Genomic DNA, 16420 nt, shown 5'->3' with positions numbered 1-16420 from the left:
GCCTGCTGAGTGATACAGAGAAGCATCCTGGAGTGTCCAGGGTCCTAAAAGTTTTTTGTGCCCTTTGGAAGCCAGAGAAGGCTATAGACCTGTGCTATAACCATATGTACAGACACACCCAAAACCCACCCTTGGACCTTTTGGGGGATCATACGTCGATAGATTCTTGGGCTCAGGCAGTAGAACATGTCCTGTGTCCATCAGCCATGTACTAAGAACTGACCATTGCCAGACACTGCCAGGGGCAGGAAGGAAAAGGCATGGATGAGAGTTGGCTCTGGTATGGGAGGTCTGATAAGTGCACATGGGAATTTCGGGCCTGAGGTCGCATGGGTGCAGAAAGGGATTGTAAGGAGAGCAGTGTCCTTCGTAATCTCCAAACTCATAACCTCTTACTCCCTGTGGGTTCAGCTTTGGAGAACAGAAAAAAATGAGTGAAAAGTACAGAGAATTTCTCTATATCCTTCCAACCCCTAATCCCCCATTAATATCTTACATGAATGTAATACATTGTTATAATCGATGAGCCAATATTGTTGCATTATTATTAACTAAAGACCACAGTTTACATTAGGGTTAAGCTTTTTGGTGTTGTACATTCTATGGGCTTGGACAAATATATCATTGCATGTATCCATCGTTATAGTATCCCAAGAATAGTTCCACTTCCCCCCTCAAGCCCCCCACCTCTCCTATTCATCTGTCTCTCTCTGCCCCTGAACCTCGGCATAAACATTTAAGGTTCCTCCATATACTTTTGTGACTTAATAGCTCAACTCTTTTTATCGCTAAATAGTATTCCATTGTCTGAAATACCACATTTTATTGATCTAGCCACCCAACTAAGGACATCTTGGTTGTTTCCGAGGGTTGGCAGTTTTGAGTATGGATGTGACTTTCACATCTTCCTTGGCAGATTGGCCAGAGGGACGTGGCCAAGTGGGGCAGTGACCTTGGGGGCTGGACCCATTCACTGAAGGCCAGACTCTGGAATGTGCTTAGGTTTGACTAACCTGTGAAGTTGCCATCAGCCAGATGTTGGGGGCATTAGGAATCTGGAAGATATGTGATCCTCTGAGGTTCTATTTCCAGGTGTCAGAGTCAACTTGGTCAGTCAATCAGTCATTATTGAGATATTAGGTACTTGAGTTATGAAGGCAAGTTATTCACAGGTTCTGACATTAAGGAGCTTACAGTTTAGTGAGGTGAACTGCAAAAGGATCCTTACTTGTTGGAAATATTTGGAGAAACACTGTAAAAAAATAGTAATAACGGCTGATTTGTGGTATGAAAAAATAGACAATTAAAACAGCACCATTACTGAAACTGATTGCAGCCCTCTGTGACAAGTGTGAATGCTTGGACTTCGCAGCAAGAGGCTTGAGAGGCTGAAGGCTTCCTCCAGGAGCAGCTGACTGGCACCCAGGGTGGGTGTGGCAGAAGAAGCAGGACACCCTGGTCCAGCCCAGCGCATGAGCGCTGGGGCATTAGGCCTCTTCTGACCCCAGAGATTCAAGGACAGCTTTGAGCTCTTTTGTGGGTATTACACGTTATTGAGTCAGCTCCCACTCCTGGCAACTCTGTGAATGAGTAACGTCCTGCCCTCAGCAGTGGTGCTCAGCTCCTGTGGACTCATGCCTATGGCTTCTTTGATGGAGTCAGTCCATCTCATATTTGGTCTTCCTCTTTTCCCACTTCCTTCTATTTTTCCCAGCATTGATGTCTTTTCCAGAGAACCCTGGACAGCTTCAGTTTTACCGTTCCCACCCCTGCCCCCGGCAATGTTTCAGTGCTCTAGGGTCCACTTGTTCATCGTTCTGGTGGTTCAGACTATCTGTAGGGCTCTCCTCCAACACCATATTTCAAATAATCACCCCCCCCCCCATCAGCCTCTTCTCATCCGTACATAGTGGTTGGGAACACTCGTAGGGTGTTCAGGGCACAGATTGCCCAGTTCCCCAGTGGCCCATTTCTCAGGGAGTGCCCCCCCCCCCCGGCAAGTTCAGTCAGCCAAGCTGGAACTCTGGGAGCCCTTCGTCCGCCGTCCCACACTCAGGTCCGTCGCTCCATCTCCCTCAGACCACCCCTTCCAACCTGCCCTCACTGCTCCCACAGACCTACCATCCCTCGCTGAGTGGTTTCAGAGGCCCCCTGACGGGCTTCCTGCCTTGACCCACTGCCGCTCCTGCTCACCGGCCCTGGCTCGCCGTGCCAGCCGTGAACGTGATAAAATCGTGCTTTGTGGGCTCCCTTCCCGGCTTGGAACCTCTCAAACCCCCTGTCACTGCCTGTGAGACAGAAAGTGGGGACTCAGTGACATGGCAGCGAGAACCCCTCCCTGTGCCGACTCTCCCCGTGTCCCCAGCCCGAGGCCGTCACTGCCCCAGCCTGTGGACGCACTGGCCGTGCTGAGCGTCTGTCCCTGCTGAGCCCGCTGTCCCTCCGACAGCTGAGCGGCTGTCCCTCCTGAGCCCGCTGCTCCCCTGGGCTGTGTCCTCCCTCCTCCAGCCTCCCCTCCTGCACGGCGCCTCTCACTGTGGCTAACCTTGCCTTTGCCTTTGAAGTCTGCTGTCAGCTCGTCTGAATCTCCACACTTAGCCCAGGCTCACGGGTGTTCCCTTCCTCTGTGGCCCTATAGTGGTGCCGTTACCTTCTCACGTGGCCTTGGCATTATTGGGGGACATGTCTGTCTCCTCTATTAGGCCATCAACTCTTTTGATAACTAAGACTGTTTTCATTTGCCCTTGTAACAACCTCAGCAGAATACCTGCTTAGTAAGTAATCAATAAAGGAATATTGTAAGGATTATGTTACAAATAAGCACTTACAGTGAATTTGGGTTTAAGGAAGGGAATTTGGGTTTAATGAAGGTCTTCTTAAGCAGTCTTGTTTCATCAGGTCTCACTTATTGTCATTGACCTTTACCCTCTTTACCCACAGGCTGATCTGGCTGCTTCCGGCTGAGGGGTGGGGCAGCAGGGCTCCCTGGGGTCCCTGCTGTCACCTGCACTGCTTCTCACAGCCCGCCTCCAGAACCAGATCCTTGCTTTCCTCTGGGTGTGTTTTCTCTCGGGATTTCGTGGATACTTGAGTGTCACGGTTAGCATGTGAGTGACTTGTAGTGGCCCAGTGTTTATTTTTCCATGTACAGACAGAACGTATAGCCAATTCCATTTCTACTAGCCATTTCAGTTACTCCCTCCCTCCTCTGAGAGCCACTAATCCCAGTGCCAGGGACAGCAACCGTGTCACTTCTCTGGCCTTAGTTTCGACGCCTGTGAAAGGAAGGTGTTGTACTAGATCAAGGATTCTAACTTCATGTCCATAGGATCTCCTGAAGGCCCATAGGTCACATTAACGTTTAGTATCTGAATATCATTTTATGGCTTATACATGACTTTCAAATGCATCTGACTCCAAAAGCTTAAAAATCACTGGAGAAAGGTGATTTCCAAAATCTGACCAAGCAATGTTTTCACTGAAAAATAGCATTTCCACTGTGCCACTCTTTTCTCCCCCTTTAAATATCAACGGGCGATAGTGAAGCAATGGTCGCAGGTTGCAATGGGTTGTACGTCCCAGTCCTCAGTGCGTCACATGTCATGTTTGAGTCCATGGGAAGAGTTTCCAGAGTGGAATTCTTTTGCCTTTGTGCTGACAGTAATTGTGCTGTGGGCTTCCTGGCGGGGAAGGGAGCATCACCCGAGCTTGGCCACCAGGGTCCCGCGGGCTGTCTTTGGTCACATTCCGCAGAGCTGGTCTTCCCCAGCCCTCTGGCCTTGATGAGCCTGAAGAGCAGATGCCATGCTTCTACATCCTGGCAAAGGAGGAACTCGTGTCTCGCAGCTGCGCCTGAAAAATCATGATGGTTATATTGTCTGTAACTGGTGCAAACAGATCCTTAAATAGAGGCACGGGCATTTTGCCTAGGAATAATCTCCCTCCTCAATGGGATGTCTTTTGCAGCAGCCTGAAGGGAAAAGGAAAGTCACTGTCTCCCTGTGCAGAGGAGGGCCTCCGTGGTCTTGGCTATGTTTCACTTGGTTAATATGTTTGACACTTGATGAGAGAAGGCCACATTGTAACCATTTGTCTTCAAGTTGTGATTTTAACAGCCTGAACATGCTATTCAAGATGTATCTTTCACTCTCCCACTTCCCTCGACACACTCACAGATGCCTTTGGTTCCTCCCCTCCACATTCTTGTGCCGATGTAAGTTGGTGCTAATTTTTTCACTGGTTCCTTAGAATGTCTGGACTCTCCTCCCCCACCCCCCCCCCCCCCCCCCCCCTCCACATGGAAGTGTCTGCACTCGCCCTGGCAGAGCAGGAAGTGCAGGGCCTCTCGGGCTGCGCTTCTCAGTGCTGATATTTGCGGGCCATGCGGGTTCCTTCCTAACGACAGAGTGGGAATGGTTCCCACTGGCCTTTAACTAATTTGCCCTCTCCTCCACGTTATCATAGTCTAGTTTAGACTGTCATACATTTTGTATATCTCTTAAAGGAGCATGTTTCATTTTAGAAGGTAGGAACCGTGGAGAGAAAATTTGGGACGGCAGTTATGTAGACTTTAACAAATGATGTGATCACACCTCCTTTCCCCACCCAATATAGGCTCCTAATTGCCCTTTACTCAAAGGCTATCCCCCACAGATGAGCGTATTTCAGGTCTGTTCATCCTGGAAAGGGGGAGAGTCAACGCACCCATCCACTTGTTTGCCGAGCACTAGTTGCTGAATTTATAATCAACCCCCACAGCGTCTTTCCAACTGCTGGCCCTGGCTGTGCCCCTTGCATGGGGCTCCTGCAGCCTGAGCTATGGGCCACCCCTTAGCGGTTGTCCTGGTGGGAGGTGGGGCCTTATTTGCATACCTCCCACCTGGCAGTCTCAAAGCTTCAGGAGAGTGCCTGACCTGTGGTGGCGCAGTGGATAAAGCGTCGACCTGGAAATGCTGAGGTCGCCGGTTCAAAACCCTGGGCTTGCCTGATCAAGGCACATATGGGAGTTGATGCTTCCAGCTCCTCCCCCCTTCTCTCTCTCTCTCTCTCTCTCCTCTCTCTCTCTCTCTCTCTGTCTCTCCCTCTCCTCTCTAAAATGAATAAATTAAAAAAAAAAAAAAAAGCTTCAGGAGAATGACAAACCTCTGGTACTCCAACCTGGTCCCAGCCTGACATTTTTTGTTGTTGTTTTTTATTTTCAATATTATATTGTATTAGTTTCAGGTGTAGAGCATAATTGTTAGACAATCATATACTTTACAAAGTGGCCCCCTTATATTTTCAGGACCCACCTGGCGCCGTACGTAGTTATTATGATACTATCGACTTGATTCCCTATGCTGTGCTTTACAATCCGGTGACTCTTTTGTAACTGCTAATCAGCACTCAGTTCCTTCCACCCATTTCACACACAAGGCTTCTGCTTTGGCTTTGATTTTGTGCTTGTTTGGTATTCACCAGGAAGGGACCCACGTTTCGCTCAGGCACCTTTTTCCGGATGCTCTGACTTAGTGCTCTCAAGCTGAGCCTGGGGTGGCAGGATCCGTTTTCTCCCTGCATTGTCCCCCGAGAGGGACTGCATCCCCCAACCCCCATTTGGCATTTCATAACCAAGGTGGACAAAGAAAAGAAGGGAGAACATCTGAGCTCCTGGGAGAAGTGTGACATTCACACACAGGTGCAGTCTCTGGAGCTGCTCTCTTGCTGATTTAGGGTGGGCTCCAGCATCCCCTACCCCAGCTCTGCACGTGGGGTCCTTTTCCTCTCACATTGCTTGATTTTCAGACAATGTGCACACATTTCCTCCCTTGGCATGTGGGAGCCATTAGCACAGTCTACAAAGTGTGTCAGGTATAGGTGGTGGGCAGAGTGTCAGGTATAGGTGGTGGGCAGAGTGTCAGGTATAGGTGGTGGGCAGAGTGTCAGGTATAGGTGGTGGGCAGTGTGTCAGGTATAGGTGGTGGGTAGAGTGTCAGGTATAGGTGGTGGGCAGTGTGTCAGGTATAGGTGGTGGGCAGTGTGTCAGGTATAGGTGGTGGGTAGAGTGTCAGGTATAGGTGGTAGGCAGTGTGTCAGGTATAGGTGGTGGGCAGTGTGTCAGGTATAGGTGGTGGGCAGAGTGTCAGGTATAGGTGGTGGGCAGTGTATCAGGTATAGGTGGTGGGCAGAGTGTCAGGTATAGGTGGTGGGCAGAGTGTCAGGTATGGGTGGTGGGCAGAGTGTCAGGTATAGGTGGTGGGCAGTGTGTCAGGTATAGGTGGTGGGTAGAGTGTCAGGTATAGGTGGTGGGCAGAGTGTCAGGTATAGGTGGTGGGCAGAGTGTCAGGTATAGGTGGTGGGCAGAGTGTCAGGTATAGGTGGTGGGCAGAGTGTCAGGTATAGGTGGTGGGCAGAGGGCCTTCAAGGTCTGCTCCATCATTCACGGGCGGAAGCCAGATGGGCACCTGCATTTGCACACACAGGCCCACAGACGCATGCACCTAAGATCCACAGAAAGAAAGCAGAGTCTGTGGACACTGATAACAGAACAAGGAAGCAGCAAGGTCATCAGTCATTCTACACTGAGGAAGCCTTATAACCCAGGACTGAGAATTATACCTGAAATCTGCATAGACAGGCTGCTTCTAAAGAAGGAATGATTGATGTTCAATAGGGAATGCATCCACGAGTGACATCAAGCATATCCTTTGGAAGCTGGCAGTCCATACTCTGCTCCTTCACACTCTAGTCTAAGTTGAAGGGGAGGGCCCCAGAACCACAGTCTGACTTTCTGTATAGTGAGCCAGTATGCAGCACAAGTGGAGCAGTCAGTTCCTTGAACTCAAGAGTATTTCCCAGCAGTTAAAGCTGCAGACTACAACACCTACAGTTGTGGCTAGCCCACAGCAAGGTAGCCAGACCCTAGGCTGTGTGAAGGAATGCTTCTCCTTCTCCCTGAACCACATCAAAGGGCTGTCAGCAGTCTTTCGTTTGATTGTAGTGTCTGATGTGGTGAAACATCTGTCGGCTCCTTTTCTACCAGCAGGAATTGTGACTCTCATAAAATGACATTTTATGTCATTTACAAATGTCCTTTATCCTTAATCCTTCCTAACCTCTTAGTAAACAGTGGTGTCTTCATGTTAAAAAATCAACAGAAAGAACATACAGATGGCCAACAGACACATGAGAAGATGTTCAACATCATTAATCAAGGAAATGCAAATAAAAACCACAATGAGATCCCATTGTGTCAGAATGTCTATTATCAAAAGGGCAAATGATAAGTGTTGGAGAGGATGTGGAGAAAAGAGAACCCCTGTGCACTGTTGGTGGGATTGTAAACTGGTGCAGCCACTGTGGAAAATAGTATGGTATGAAGAGTTCTCAAAAAATTACAAGGCGAACTACCATATGACTCAGCAAATAAAAACACTAATTTGAAAAGATTTATGCACCCCTCTGTTTATTGTAGCATTATTTCCAGTAGTCAAGATAAGGAAGCAACTTAGTTGTAACTGATAGATAATGGGTAAAGAAGCTGTGGAGTATTATTCAGCCATAAAGGAGAAGAAAATCTTGTCATTTGCTACAACAAAGATGAAACTAAGTGAAATAAGTCAGAGGAAAAACAAACACCATGATTTCACTTATATAGTGATTCTAAAAAAGCAAAACAAATGAACAAACAAAATAAAACAGAAACAAACGTATAGAAACAGAACAAACTAATGATTGTCAGATGGCATGGTTTGGGGGAGAGGCAAAAAACCTGACGAAGATTAAGAGGTGTAAACTGTCAGTTATAAAATTAGTCATGGGGATGTAAAGTACAGCATAGGAAATATAGTCAATAATATCATAACTGTATAGTGACAGATGGTTATTAGATTTATCATGGTGATTACTTCCTAAGGTTTATAAATGTCTGATCACTATACAATGTCTGAAACTAATACAATATTGCACATCAACTGCAATTTAAAAATAAAATAAGAATCAATAGAACAAGCCAGGTAGGGTATAGAAGCTTTTTGGTACCACAATGTTTTTTAAAATAGATGCAATGTTGCTTTAAGTAAGCCCTGTTATTTCATTTTACACCATGTTGTTGGTTCTTTGTAGAGTTATAATATCAATTATCCTTTCCAAAAAGCAGTAATCTAGAGTACTATTTCTTTGAATGAGCATTTGTTCATTTAACTTTCAACCACCATGGTGATGACTCCAGTATTGCTCTCATATAATCTAGGGACCAACTAATGACATTTGTTAAGTGTTGGTTGCATAGGAAAAGAAAAGGTTTGCAGTACTTTGGGAGAGGGATCTTTCTTCATAAAAATGTAACTTCACTGTTTATCACTGTTATAAAAGGTAAAAAAAAATAACAAGAAGAACAACAAAAAACTACCACTTAGACGCCAGATGGATAGATTTTTGATCTAGACCTCACCTAGCGCTTTATAATTTATGAAATAACAAAACAAAATGTTTTAAAGGTCATTTCAGGAGAAATACATAATATTCTTATATAAGTTGGCTGATCTTTTGAGCTTTGATATGAAAAAATACTGCATTACATTTTGGGAATCTCTTTCTGAAGTCTGTAGGGATAATTTTCTCACATCAAAGAAATAATTATTACCTGGGAATCATACTATTTTATTATTCAGCATTTGGAATTAAAACTTATTTAATGAATAATGGTAAGTATTTTTAAAGAATTAAAGACAATTGGAATGAAAAGTCCTCTTTGAGTAGAAATTCTAGTTTGTTTTAATTAAAAGATATAGCAGAAAAAGAAGAGGGAAGAGGTTTTTTTTTGTATTTTTCTGAAGCTGGAAACAGGGAGAGGCAGTCAGACAGACTCCTGCATGCGCCCGACCGGGATCCACCCGGCACGCCCACCAGGGGGCGATGCTCTGCCCCCCGGGGCATTGCTCTGCCGCGACCAGAGCCACTCTAGTGCCTGGGGCAGAGGCCAAGGAGCCATCCCCAGCGCCCGGGCCATCTTTGCTCCAATGGAGCCTCGGCTGCGGGAGGGGAAGAGAGAGACAGAGAGGAAGGAGAGGGGGGAGGGGGTGGAGAAGCAAATGGGCGCTTCTCCTATGTGCCCTGGCCGGGAATCGAACCCGGGTCCCCCGCACGCCAGGCCGACGCTCTACCGCTGAGCCAACCGGCCAGGGCTGAGGGAAGAGTTTTTTGGCAGTACTCAAAGATCTGGCATTTGTTTCTCATCAAAGGGTAGGGGGCACCGTCAGGCCTCCCTGAGGGTCTTCTGTCAGAGCCACAGAGGAGCCAGTTGTGATGTTCTCGAGGTTAGAAAGACAGTGAATGCAGACCAGTTAGAAGATAAAGATTGCCAGATTGGGTAAAAACAGGTTGCAACCACATCCACAAGAAACTCTACATAGATAGGTGAAGTATAAAAGGATGGAAAAAGGTATACCCTAGAAACACTAACCACACACTAACCTACCATATTAGTATGAGAAAATGTTAGAAAAGTAGCCTTTAAAACAAGGAATATTGCCAGGGGTGAAGAGAGACATTACATAAACATAAAGGTCAATTCACCTGGAAGCCATAGCAACCTAATTGTGAGTGCACCTAACAACAGAATGTCAAAGGACCTAAGAGAAACTTGTAAAGCTGAAAGAAGAAATTGACAAATCCACGATAATAGTTGATTTCTAACACTCCCTTCATTGTAAAATATAGAACAGGTAAATAGAAATTCAGTAAGAATAGAAGACCTTAGCCCTGGCCGGTTGGCTCAGTGGTAGAGCATCGGCCTGGCATGCAGGAGTCCCGGGTTCGATTCCCGGCCAGGGCACACAGGAGAGTTGCCCATCTGCTTCTCCACCCCTCCCCCTCTCCTTCCCCTCTGTCTCTCTCTTCCCCTCCTGCAGCCAGGGCTCCATTGGAGGAAAAGTTGGCCCAGGCGTTGGGGGTGGCTCTATGCACTCTGTCTCAGGCGCTAGAATGGCTATCGTTGCAACAGAGCAACGCCCCAGATGGGCAGAGCATTGCCCCCTGGTGGGCATGCCAGGTGGATCTCAGTCGGGCGCATGCGAGAGTCTCTCTGACTGCCTCCCTGTTTCCAACTTCAGAAAAATACAAAACAAAACAAAAAAGAATAGAAGACCTTATCAACACTATCACTTGAACTTGGATATTTATAGAACCTCCACCCAATAAGAGCAGAATATACATTTTTTTCATGTGTGCCTTAGACATTCACCAATATGAAAAAATTCTGGGCCATAAAATCAACTTAATGAATTTAAATAATTAATATATAAAATATATATTCTCAGCATAGAGAAATTAAACTGGAAAATCCCCAAATATCTGTAATTTAAGCAATATTGTACTTCTAAATAAACCATAGTTCAAAAAAATCACAGGATAAAGTTATTCCTTTTGAATGGAATGAAATATTCAACATTCATTTAATTTTGAATCAAATAAAAATGAAAACACAACATTTGCTCTTACTATGTTCGTTCTTGATTGCTGTACCCTCCGTGCCCAGAATAGTGTCTGGCAGGTACTCAGGAAATATGTGACGTGTTGGATGATTTATAACGGGGCAATCTAATATCTGGTGTGAGGAACCCAATCCTGGGCACCTGAGCCACCTGAGTCAGGGCCAAGCTTGGGTCTGAGAAGCCGAGCAGAATCCATGCTCCCAGGCATCCTGATTACCCCGGTGGGACTGCACTCTCCCTTCCTCCTGTGTGCCTTCACCACTTTGTAGAGCTACACAGTGGCTACCTGGTCATTGTGGATCACTCATCTATTTATCCTGCTGCTTTGGGACCTCTGGAGGATGGGTCCTGAGTCAAGTTCACCTCCTTATTCACACGGCCTGGCTTAATTAGTAAATGTTAAACGGGATCCACTGAATAGTGGGGTTGTAGAAGTTGGCAGGAGTCCTGAGCCAGAGAATATTGAGTCAGGGCTCCTTCATCTACCTTGCACAGAGCCAGGGCCCAACCTTGAACATGAGGGAGAGGTCGGGTGCAGGCAGAGCTGAGGCTGGGTTCCTGTCATCAAAAGAGCCGGTCCGTGCTTAGAGCCACCATACTTGCCTTGGGTCTCTCGAGGGGACCATCAGTCCCCAGAGAAAAGAAGGCACCACAAAGCTTTCTCAGCCCAGCCACTGACAGCATGGTGGATCAGGGCTGTGAGGCCAGGAAGGAGGCTGGTGGAAGGGTGACTTCTGTTTAAGCTGTGTTGTTTTTTTGGACACAGTTCACCAACAAGTGTAATGATCTATAAATAGCTAGACATAGAGATCTGGAGAGAGGGAGGGTGAAGTCTGAGGGTGCAGATCTGGGCATCATTCTCTGTAACTCATCCCCCCCACACCTGCTTCCTGTCCCCTGTAACCGCCCAGATGTGTTCTGCGGTGTTGGAGGTGAGGCCTGTATCCTGAATGACACGGAGCCGGTGTACTCCCCTTTCCAGTGGAAATTCTGTAGCTGTTCATATCCTCTCTGTGTTTTTACCATCTTTTGAGTCAATTCAATTAATTTCTATATGTTATTTCTTTATTTCAGAAAAACTGTACAACTCCAGTGGACGTGATTTAAGAAGGGCCCTTTTCTCCCTGAAGCAGATATTTCAGGTAAAAAAAGAAAAAAGAGTGCTCTCAGGTTCTGTGTTTGCATTGCTGTGGAATGAGACCCAGACAAGGTTACACCTTTTAGTGATTACAGAAAAGTCTCTTTAAATTACAATGTAAATTAGGTCAAAATACCAGTTGAGAGTGTTTTTACCATATCAACTATTTCAAACATAATAAGTAAAGACAATTTTATTAAATCATAATATTTTTTCATATTTACTTCAGACTTTTAAAAAGAAAAACCTACTATGGATTAATCGAAGTCTTGTGTTCTGCTCCGCAGTACCAGCTTTCCTTCCGAACCCACCCCCAGGTCCCTACCGACTGATTGTTCCATTTGGTGTTTATCATGCATGTGTATGTTTCCTTACTAATGGTGAATATTCCCAGCAATGTCATATTCTTCTGTGTTGATTTAATATCTATGTTACCATGCCACATGCGTCATACTTGACCTTACTCGCCGAGAGCGGATAGACGTAGGCATGACTGGCGCAGCCCCGAGTGACTGTTCCATCGCGTGAATGAAGCACAGGTTCCATTGTTCATTCTTCTCTTGGCAGATGGTTGGGTTTATTCCCAGGGTTTTGCTCTTGTAAACACGCTGCTAGAACACGACCCCTTGTGCACATGTGCCAGCGTCTCTCTCGGGTCCATCTAGCCCTTCTCTCCTGAGCCTTCCCTAGGTCCCTGCCCTGACAAAGTCACAAGCTCAGTGAAGAGGGCGGAAACAGGTGTGCAGATGAGCTTCGAGGTTGTCACACACATGACACGGCAGAGGAGAGAGACAGAAAGTCAGGGGAGGAGGACGAGCTGCTCTGCCCAGGCAGGATCAGGAGCTGGCTTCGTGGAGGAGATGGCATTTGCATTGAGCCTGTGTCTGAATGTATTTGTTGTTCTTTCCATTATGATGTTGAACTCTGGGGTAGATTCCACTTCTCCTCAGTTAAATATATAGTTTTATCTACATATTTAAAAGATGTCCTTTGTCAGTGATTGTTTTAGCTAGCGTGGCAGACCCTTTCGTGTCTTCCTGTTTGAGAGGGAATAGGCAAATGGGCAGGTCAACAACACTGGGGAACTAATAATTTCCATTTTCTGTTGCATGAAGTTTTAGAACTCTTTCTATATATTTCTGCATCACTGATTCCAAATCTGAAATCCATTTTTTTGGGGTGCATGCTCTAGTTTTTGTGCAATTTTAATTTCTTTTTGTTACAGTTAATGGCATGCATTGGTTTTTAAATTGGAGTTAAAGGGCAACGACTCTTGGATTGAACATAACCACAAGGCAATTAATGTTTTACAAACATCACTTTTACATAATTGTAGTTGTTTTTAAATGTAAAAAATTATTATCTGATAAAAAACACCCTCTTATTTTGTTTTAAGATCGAATCATGGCTTCTTCGAGTAGGTGTAAATGTAAAAATAGTCCTGACACCTTCTGTTATATATGTGGCTGTTACACACTTCAACATCAAGGCGCAATATTTCATCATCTGTGACACGTGCATATATTGCCTATTTTCAAGTTCCCCTTGGCAATCAAGACAAGAATTGGGCTCCTCATATTGTGTGTCATAATTGTGAGGAAATGCTTCGTGACTGGACAAAAGGGAAACACAAAGAAATGCCTTTTGGTATTCCCATGGTTTGGCGTGAACCTAAGGACCACAGCAGTGACTGGTATTTCTGTCTGATCCATACAAAGGGCATCGGCAAGAATAAACGGCATACGATCGCATATCCTAATGTTCCTTCAGCAATATGACCTATCCCACACTCTGAGACACTCCTGGTTCCAGTTTTCAATGGTTTTATTTCTTCTAAGGACGAAGAAAGTGAACATGGTGATCAAGTGTATTTTGGTAAGATGCATGAGGAGATGGTTGTAGAATATGAAGGGTCTTCTTCTGATGCCAAGCAGTCATTAACCCCTCAGCAGTTTAGTCAACCCAAATTGAATGACTTAGTAAGAATGACATAAAAATTGTCCCCGACTTTCTGAAGTATGAGGAGCATAACTGGATCATTTGTGTGGATCTTAAAATGATAAATTTCCTGCTAGGACAACAGAGAGGTTTCACGAAGTATCCTTGCTATCTGTGTTTGTGGGACAGCCGAGCTCAGGAGAAACACTGGACACAGAAGGAGTAGCCGAAACCTGAAACTCTGGAAGTAGGGATGCAAAATATTGTGAATGAACCTGTAGTTAATTGAGACAAGATCATTTTTCCCCCACTTCACATCAAACTTGGCTTAATGAAGCAGTTTGTTCAGGCTTTGAATAGAGAAAGTGAATGCTTTCAACATATTATTTCTGCTTTTCCTGCCTTGTCGTTCAAGAAGGTAAAAGCAGGTGTATTCGATGGACCTCAAATTTGAACCCTTATACATGACAAAGAATTTGCCAGGAAGATGAATAAGGAGGAGAGAGCAGCATGGCAGTCTTTTATGGCAGCTACAAAGAACTTCCTTGGCAACAAAAAACAGAAAACTATGAACTTCTGGTTCAAAGGATGCTGTTGGCTTTCCGCGACATTGGATGGAACATGAGCATTAAGATTCACTTCCTGAACAGTCAGTCACCTTGATAAGTTTCCCGAAAATCTTGGAGCTGGTAGTGATGAGCAGACGACTGCTGGAGCATCAAACAAGATTGTCCTCAACAAGTACACAAACACAAGAGCTACAAATGCAAATTTTTGCCTGAATAGAATTTAAATAAGTTTTGCACAAATTTTATGATTAAAATAAGTGTTTTAATATGTTCTATTTCAAAATTGTAGACAAATTTTGCTGCAATCATATCTTTTAGTGTATTAGTGTATTTACTGCATTTTATAAATTATTATATTTTTCACAAAGATGATGCCCAAGAAGACATTCTACTTCATTATGTTAAACTAAATGTTCAAAATTTTACAATAAGACGAAAACCTAAAATATTGAATTGCAAAAAAACTGTAACTTACAGAGAAAAACTAATATCAGATTTGAGATCAGCACACTCGAATTAGGTAAGAACAAGTGTTTTTGTGGATGCAACAAAAGTTTTGTTCCCCAGTGAATCCATCCCATCTGCGTGTTTTCCTCCTGTTCTTCCTTCATCTTGTTTGACCACGCCCCCACGGTTTTCCCAGAGCAGGGTCCCTTCTCAGTGTCAGTCTGTCTCAGCGTGGACTTTTATGTCATTGCTCTCAGGCTTCACATCTCAGAAAGATGCCTTGGGGTTTGGGCTGTGTCTTGGTTCAGGCTGTTTCTTCTGGAGAATTAAAACAGCTATCCACGGGCACTGCCTGCTTTCGGTCCTCCCCAGTTCAACCCATTCTGTGCTTCCCAGAGGAGTTTGGGGAAGTCATTCTTTTGCTGGTTCCTTGTAGCCTTCTGGGTTACTTCTGGGGCTCTCAGTATAACACCGAGGCCCTTCTGGATCTGTCTTCTGTGCACACCTCACTGTCCTTGAATGCATCCTAAGTTTCACCGTGATTGCATTCTGGGAGCAAGCTGTGCCTTTCTCTTCTGTACCCCTGCCCCTGGACCTAGCGCTTTTATCCCAGAATGCATTGTCACCCCACATCTATTCTCCACATCTCTGAATTTCCCTCCTGGCTTCTCCTGTCAGAGAGCCTCTCCCTAAAGTAAATGACCCCTCACTCTAATCATGGCCCCTCTGAATACTTTTGATGTCCTCTGTGCTTATGTCAAGTACAGAACTTAAGATACTTCAGGGCACTGAGTCTCATCATCTGGGAGTTCCCTGGGTTCCATCGCTGAGTCCTAGGGGCCTCGCACAGTGTCTGGTGCCAGGTGAATGAACTGGGTGAGCTGAATAGCCCAGCAGATAGATGTCTGTCTTCAGTCTTTCCTGTCTCTAATTTAGTCAGTGCTTCACTGACTAATTACTTGTCCCGAAGTTCCACTTCCAACGTATCCATCTGTGTATCCTTATTCCTAGATGAACAGAGCCAAACCTCTTCACCCTCCGTTACTTCCTCCTCTCAAACTCAGGTCCCTGCTGCAGGAGGGCTGGACTGTCACTGTGCCACCAGAGGGCCATGCCCTGCCATTCCTCACCCTAACTCACTTAGTCCCTCCATCTTCCTACTGTGTCCACCGTTCAGCCTTGACTTCTTTTGAAACCTGTATTCACTTTGTTTAGTATCCAGTTGGCAGAACCACACAGAGAAAAGCTATTCTAAGTGACTTTAAAAACATTGTAATTTGTGCATCTTGAACCACACACTCAAAGTGAACTGTTTACATGTGTATGGTAATCATGCTGTTGGTATTGCTATTTTGAGAGAGACAGAGAGAAAGAGAGATCCCAATTTTGTCACTCTTAGAGTTCTCAGAGGTTAGGATTCTTGGTGTGTGGGAGAAATAAAAGATAGAAGAGGTTAAGTTAAAAGCTCCATATTTCTTAATTGGAAGAGTCAGACTGAACCCATGTTGTATATTATTTTAACAGACAAACAAGCAAATAAGCATATTTCTAGCTCTGTTTATGGAAAAAGATTAGAAACAATGATCAACCCATTAGCAAAAAGCACCACAGTCAGTAAGATTGTGGTCTTAAAATACTGAAAGGAGCCCTGGCCGGTTGGCTCAGCGGTAGAGCGTCGGCCTAGCGTGCGGAGGACCCGGGTTCGATTCCCGGCCAGGGCACATAGGAGAAGCGCCCATTTGCTTCTCCACCCCTCCGCCGCTACTTTCCCTCTCTGTCTCTCTCTTCCCTCCCGCAGCCATAGGCTCCATTGGAGCAAGGATGGCCTGGGCGCTTGGGCATGGCTCTGTGGCCTC

General features: G+C 45.4%; 1 protein-coding gene across 11 annotated transcripts in view; it reads left to right on the top strand.

Moving 5' to 3' along the window:
* The window catches only part of FHOD3 (formin homology 2 domain containing 3), a 488187-nt gene that overhangs the window by 210660 nt on the left and 261107 nt on the right, over positions 1-16420 (top strand). For all 11 annotated transcript variants that reach the window (XM_066352679.1, XM_066352680.1, XM_066352678.1 and 8 more), the window contains exon 4: positions 11547-11614. In XM_066352679.1, the coding sequence (XP_066208776.1) occupies positions 11547-11614 (68 nt within the window). The remainder of the gene's footprint in view (positions 1-11546; positions 11615-16420) is intronic.

The sequence above is a fragment of the Saccopteryx leptura genome, chromosome 11, assembly GCF_036850995.1.
Source record: "Saccopteryx leptura isolate mSacLep1 chromosome 11, mSacLep1_pri_phased_curated, whole genome shotgun sequence".
NCBI lineage: Eukaryota > Metazoa > Chordata > Mammalia > Chiroptera > Emballonuridae > Saccopteryx > Saccopteryx leptura.
Note: the sequence above shows the minus strand (reverse complement) of the source record. Positions and strands in the feature narration are given on the sequence as shown.